The 7,069-nt window shown below is 52.2% G+C and overlaps 1 protein-coding gene across 1 annotated transcript in view; it reads right to left on the bottom strand.

Annotated features, from left to right (window-relative positions):
- The window catches only part of Tex33 (testis expressed 33), an 11,545-nt gene extending 7,111 nt beyond the window's left edge, over window positions 1-4,434 (bottom strand). Inside the window, exons 1-2 of the mRNA XM_013348788.2 lie at window positions 4,090-4,434; window positions 2,155-2,299 (exon numbers count right to left, since the gene is read on the bottom strand). Coding sequence (XP_013204242.1) covers window positions 2,155-2,299; window positions 4,090-4,419 — 475 coding nt within the window. The 5' untranslated portion in view covers window positions 4,420-4,434. The remainder of the gene's footprint in view (window positions 1-2,154; window positions 2,300-4,089) is intronic.
- Window positions 4,435-7,069: the final 2,635 nt, after the last annotated feature.

Raw genomic sequence — 7,069 nt, 5'->3', positions numbered from 1 at the left:
AGACAGACAAGAATAACATTGGTGCAAGAATAACAGCACTAATGGCAGAAACCAAGGTAGGGCCTACTGGGAGACTTCAGGTCACTGGGCAGGGGAGGAGGATCCCCTATGGGATAATGGGACTTGCCTTTTTTCCCCTTTGTTTTCACTTGTCAGTCATGAGGTTGAAGAGCTTTGCTCCATCACACACACCCTGCCACGCTATTGTGCCTCACCGCAGCCCCAGAAGGACAAGAAGCCACCCGATGGTAGCCTAGGTGACCTCCAAATGCCAACTGATCGTAGCCTAGGTGACCTCCGAAGATATGAGCCATGAGAAAGATCTCCTCTGCTTTTGGTTTAAGGGTTTTATTTTTGTCACCAAGGCTAACCTGGAACTCACTAGGTAGTCTAGGCTGTCCTCAAACTCATAATAATCCCCCTGCCTCTGCCTCCTGAGTGCTGGGATTATGGACATGTACCACCACACCTAGTTAACCCTTTAATAAGTTGAGTATCTTGGGCATTCCTGTTACAATAACAAAAGGCTAATAAGCATACCAGGCCACCATCATGGGTCCCCCTCCTGGATGTTTATAGTCCTTCCTCACTGCTGTCCCCGTGTCTGCCCTACCCAGTCCCACAGCTCCCCGTGTCCTCCTCCACATGGCGTTGGAGCGATCCTTCATTCAAGCTGAGTGAGCCCATTCCTCTGCCTCCCGTACTAGCTTAGTCTCCTACTCTACCTTGGAAAAGACTTCTCTACCCTGCCTCAATACAGCACACCTCACCACTGCCATCCACAAATGCCAAGGTGAATGAATCCCTATGGTGGGGCCTTGACACGGACACTGGCAGTCACATGCTTAGAGTGAAGCCCTAATTCTGGTGCGCGTCTCCAGGTACAGGCTACTCCCACCTAGTTGTAAGATACCATTTGTATGCCAGTCACTTCAGGAAAACCCAACAATGGTCCCTTGTGAGTCTAGCTCTGCGAGCTGGCAGGAATTGGTTCCTGCTCACCCTTGGCACACTGACTCTGCCTAGGCTGGGTGAGGGGAACACAGACTCTTAAGAACAGTATTCTTTCATGCTCATGTTCACATTTTATAACGTTGTAGGTAAGATCTTTTGGGTGACCAGTGTCAATGAGAAAAGGCAGAATTCCGGGCTCCAAAAGAGAGGGCAATTTGATCTGATCTGGTCTTCCTCCCCCTGCACCACCTCTTCCTCAAACTCAAAGAAAAACCCAGAGAGGCTTCCAATGTGTGTCTGGTTCCTCGGGTGACAGGGACCCAAGCCAGGGGAAAGAGGCCTGCCAGACCCTAGGAGCACTGGAGACAGCGGGAGGGAGGAGGACCTAGGAAAGTGGGCCCTTGACAGGGAAGCTGAGCAGAAAGGGTGTAGCGAGAAGCTCCTGCATGCTCAGTGTATACCCCATCTCGGCAATCGAAGAAGCCTGGGGAATCCTCTTAGTCCTAGGAACCGTCCTTGTGAGTCCTACTTGTCTTCACATGACAGATCTTGAGCACTTGGCTGCAAGCCCAGCCATGACATCAAGTTCATGGTGCCCCAGAGCCAAACAGGATTAGACAGGCCAAATTATCCTTCTAGAAATGGCATCCCTCCAATTCACCTGTCCTTTCCTCCAGGTGATGCCACCACTAGCTTCCGGGGAAGACAAATGAACGGCCTGTCACCCCAACCCCTGTACTGGAATCCTGCCGTGGCAATAAGGGCCACTCTGGTTATCAACCTGGTTGCATAGGGAGGGCTCCTGGCTCATAGTCATCCCCAGCTAGGGAGTGGCCAACTGACCTTTGAACCCAAGAAAGCTGATATTGTCACTGTCACCAAAGGTGTCAGGTCAGGGGTGCCTAGGCCTCCCCCTTGTAGGCTAGGGAACCAGAGGTATCCAGTGTGGGAGCCTCACTGCCAAGTGGGCTGCATCACCTGCACAGTGAAGATACTCCGGCCAGAGTCTAGCTGGTCCTGGCATTCCTGTAGGACATGCCAGCATGAAGGATGCCTTGGGTGCTTCTAAACTGAGTATCTGTGGAGCTATGCATTGGGGCCTTAAGGTCCAGGTAGGGTGGACACCCCAAAGGCCTTCTGCGCCCAGTGTTCTCTGGACCACACATGCTCACGGTCCCACCCTGGCCTTTGTAATCTGACCTTGAAACAAGTTGGACCTCATGTGGTAGCCCAGGTCATAGTAGTCTGCGAAGATAGAGGAGATTTGTGCAGGGCTCTGGGTCCTGCTGGACCATGAGCTTGACCTCTTCTGGCCCTCAAAGATTTCACCAATGGCCTTTCGAGCCTGAAGGAGGAGGCAAAGGAAACAGACAAGTGATGGGAAGGTAAGGACATGCCGGCTCCCCGCTCCCCTGCCTTCCCCACTGCAGGCTTAATCTCCCAGGGCAAGCTCTGCACCTCGCCATCCATTTCCTCCTCCCAGTCTTAAGTGATTCTACACCTATTGAACTCTTACTGTGTACACCATCAGGCAGTGATTCTACACATATTGAGCTCTTACTGTGTACACCATCAGGCAGTGATTCTACACATTTTGAGCTCTTACTGTGTACACCATCAGAAGAGGGTCTTCATAGGGTGAGCCTGTCCCCGCCATTTTAGAAATACGGAAACAGGACTTTAAAAGGCCAGACTTCCCCAGTTTACACAGCTTGTGGCTTACTATCAAGGCGTCCCACAAGCCAAACTTTTTAGTTTACACTGAGACCAACTTCTTCCTCATATCAAGAAAGAAACTGAGGCCCAAAGGGACGAGTCTGGGCCTATGGGTCAGGAAACCTGAGTATGAGCCCGTTCTGACATAGAGCAGCTCTTGACTTCGGCAGGTCTTGAACCCTCTCTAGGCCTCGGTTTCTCTGCTTGTAAAATCTGGGTGGAAGGCAAACCTAAGAGTCTGAAAGGAGCTTTTAGCTCAGACATTTGCCACTTCCATGGCACCGGGGACCTGTGTCCTGGAAGCTGAGGTGGACAGGCAAATGGTGGCTAAACAGAAATGGCGTCTTCCCAAGGCCAAGAGTGAACACACCCATCTCCACTGGAACAAGTCCCTCCAAGTAGGGAGGGACATTTAAGGCCATGACCCACCCTCAGAGTGTCTGATGGGTGGAGTTATTATACCTTGAAATGACAAAAGAGGGCGAACCCGGGAGGGCCCTGACCCCGTGTCTTTTACTGCACGGATCCATTGGCCTTGTGGCTCTGAGCGGATCACACACAATGCCTCTCCTGGTCCCAGCTACCCTCTGTTTAAAAGGAAGCAATAACCTCTGCCCTGCCGACCACAGACTGCAGTTGTTGAAACGGTGGCCTTAAAATCGGACTCAATACGAATGAAGGAGGGGAGCTTATCCTTTGACTAAAACTGGCAGGTGAATCTAGTCTCAATTTTCAATTGATAAGTAAAGCTGTCTAGAATAATAGAGCAGGTGGGGAAGAGTGCCAGGATTGATTACTCATGCCTGCCATGAATAGGGCTAGACTTGTGGTATGCCTGCCATGGATTCATCAGCCTGAACGGTTTGGGTGCTTCATTTTGCAGATCTAGTACCTGAAGGCCAGAGACAGAAAGCAATTTAACGAGAGTCACCTGGCCTGCGGAAATAGAGCCACTGGGGTAATAGAGTCCCAGGAATAGAGCCACAGAAATAGAGCCATGGTCCAAACCTGGGTGTCTGATACCCAGTAAGTGTAGTCTATACATGCACGTTGGCCCTCTTAGGAGATGTGTTCAGATTGAAAATGTCTAATGCAAACAACAGACTTGTAATTGCAACGTCAGTAGCAGCCAGGGTTTTAGACCAGGCTCTAGATCCTCATCCACGTGACTGGGTAGATGTGGCTGACTTGCTTAGCTCCTCTTGCCTTGGACTTCGTGTGAAATGGTGGTAATACCTCTTGCCTCATAGTTGTCACGCACAAAGGCTTGAGACAGCACACGGCGCCTAATGCGTAGCAGGTCTCAGTAAACGCCACTTCCTAACAGTTTAGGGACCGGTTCCAGGAATGGAATCTGAACTCATGAGGTCTCCTCGCAACCCTCTCCCACCGTCAGTCTCCCACGTCCCTGCTCTTCACCTGTTCCTCAGAGATCAGATGGTCCACCACCTTGCTCCCAAACTTGTGGCGGATGTTCTCAGGAATGGCGCTGTCCTTCTGGCTCAGGGACACTGTCCGCTCTGGGGTCTCCCTGGATTCTCTCGAGTTGGATCTAGATGCCCCCTTCTTCAGATCCTCGGGCTGTGAGCCCATGGTCAGAGAAGTCCTGCTGGCAGGAGTTGGTGGTGGAGGTGGGACCTCCAGGTGGCCCTGGCCCAGGGGACTGCCTCGAGGGCTCTGAGGGAGCCCTGGCTGGTGCTTGAATGTGGAGCCGTCCAAGTTGCTATGGGCAGCTCTCCGGGAGTCCATGTCCTGCTGGCCCTCCTTGTTGTCTGGGTGGGTCCTTGTCAAAGTGGTTGTACCTGAGCAGGTGGGAAAGGGGGGTGGAGAGAGACAGGAAGCCACAAGACAGGTGTGAGAAGCAGAAGCAGGAAAGGTGACAGAGGGGCCAGCGGAAGGAAAGCAGACAAATGCCCGAGAGCCAGAGGCAGACAAGGGCATGGAGCAGAGAAAGCAAAGGATCCCAAGGCAAGGTGAGAAAAGGGAGAGGAGGGAGACAGAGAAAGGTCAGTGAGCAGACCTCCACACGACAGGGTTGTCCCCATAGAGCTATGACCGTAGGGGCTGTGACCCAGGCCTGTCCAGCCTTAATTAGGCCTAACAGCATGACCTTTAAACAAGAGATCCGGCCTCTCTGTGCCTTGGTGTCCCCTGGCTCACTTTGGTAAGTTCCCTTTCCCATTGTGAACCCCAAGATGAATCCAATAAGCATGGGGGTGGCAGAGGTGACTCTTGGCTTGGCCAAATTTCAGGACTGCAAAGTGCCAGAATGGGGTCCCAGCCTTGGTCTTTGCTCCCCAACACCTCCTCTGCCTTCCGTCCTAACCACCTCCCAAGATCTCAAGGACACTAATGGCTCCCTCTTATTCCCGCTTGTATCACTTCAAAACTCCTGATGCCAGAAAGACTGCTAGCCTCATCCCGTGGACCTCCACTCCTGTCATCCCTGGCTCAGACAAAGGACTGCTGCTGCCCTCCCTGCACACCCCAAGACACCCTATCTCTCACCCAGAATGGTCCACTCCATGCTGAGGCAGTCCCCTCCCCTTTTTTGAAATTTTTAACTTTTATTTTTATGCATGCAGGTGTTCTGCCTGCATGTACATGTATGTTTATGCACCACATGCATACAGTGGGAGGCCTGAAAAAGTGTTGGGTTCTCAGGTACTGGGGTCACACACAGTTGTGAGCCACCATGCGGGTACTGGGAATCGAACCTGGGTCTTCTAAATGAGCAACTATGGCTCTTAACTGCTGAGCCATCTCTCCACCACCCACCACTCCCCTTTCTTGAAAGTAAATCAGACCCTTTCTTCAAGTGTGTGCGCGCACACACACGTACACACTCATCCACACATGCATACACATACTCCCTCAAACACTTCCAAGCTGGTCGAGCCAGTTCTCTGCTCAACACCCAACACTGTCCACAGTCCACCCTCACAGCCCTGGGTTTTTCCTTTCTACCTCACTGTGAGTTCCACGACACCTTTCTCCTCCTAGATAAGGGGAGAGGATCTCACAGGTGAAGTCCATGTAGTGGGTCAGTCTCGAGCCTTGCACAATACCCCAAGGTGCCCAGAACGTTAGAGCCTTTCAGTAAGGGAGAAAACAAGTGACTGGCTGTCATGTCAGACCACAAGAAACACCAGCACCTCGTCCAGGCCAAGAACTGTCTCCTCTCATTCCCACTGCAAACCATGTGACAGCTGATGGCTCTGAATGGGGCTAACCAGGAGTGTTCTAAGTGCTATGGTGGTGTGTCTGCCGGTATACCTGCTGTGTGCAAGTCCTCATGCCCCTCCCAGCCTGCCCCCATCCTCAGCCCCAGGAGCCAGCCGGAAATGTTTGGGTAGCTTCCCCCTAAGTATTTCTGAAGAGTCTGCCAAGTCTACAACAGACAGCTTGTTTTGCTTTTGTGTATAAATGAAATCTGACTTCACGATGCACTGACCGACTGTTTAAAAAGCCTCTCTGCTCTGCAGGGACCCAGTCCACTCCACAGAGAGGGAGAGCATGGTCCTTCCTTCTTCACACTCCCTGCCTGCTACCCTACTGTTTGGCGGTCACCAGTCAGGCTTTTAGGGCAGGCTGGTGCAAACATCAGACTTCACTGCTGTGACTCTCTTGCCCTGTTGTGAACCCCTCTTCTCCCCCAGGGAGAGGGCACAGAGAAAACTGGGCACTCTCTCCCCCTTTCTTCCAGCTTCCTCCTGCCTTTCTTGCTCCACTTTGTCCCCACCCCTTTATTACCCACAAAAGGCAAAGGGAGAAACTGTCTCCTGGAGCCAGATGGCCCTCCCAACCCCCTTCTGGGTTCTGCCCAAAGCAGCAGGCAGCCAGGCAGTGGGACCTCCGGGGACAACTAAGGCTGCCAGAGTAGGAATCTTAGGTGGAACACACAGCATGATACACAGAGACACAGCACCTGCCTGGTCCGCTGAAGCTTCACCTGCCCCTAGGAAGACAAAGCCAGTGCAGGGGTGAACTCTACCCACACCCCTTCCTGACCCAAGGTTCAGGGATGCTATGTCTCCAGCCTGCCCTCCTGGTTGCCTCATCTGCTGAGCCATTATGAAGTAACAATAACCAAGCTAGTCTTCTGCCACCTTTCAGGGTTAGTAACACTTCAGGCCTGGCTGTGTCCTGTGTTTTTGGACTCAGCAGAAGTCCTTTTGTCCACTGTGTGCCTTCCTACTACGTGTCTGGCAGTGAACCAAGGCAAGTGGAAAAAGAGCCAGCGAGTTTCTGAGCTCTAAGAGCAGAGTATTTGGATGGATTGGATGGATGGATGGATGGATGGATGGATGGATGGATGGATGGATGGATGGGATAGGATGGATGGATGGATGGATGGAGGGATGGATGGGTGGGTGGATGGATGGATGGATGGATGGAT

Source organism: Microtus ochrogaster, chromosome 15 (assembly GCF_000317375.1).
Source record: "Microtus ochrogaster isolate Prairie Vole_2 chromosome 15, MicOch1.0, whole genome shotgun sequence".
In the NCBI taxonomy this organism is placed as follows: domain Eukaryota; kingdom Metazoa; phylum Chordata; class Mammalia; order Rodentia; family Cricetidae; genus Microtus; species Microtus ochrogaster.
Note: the sequence above shows the minus strand (reverse complement) of the source record. Positions and strands in the feature narration are given on the sequence as shown.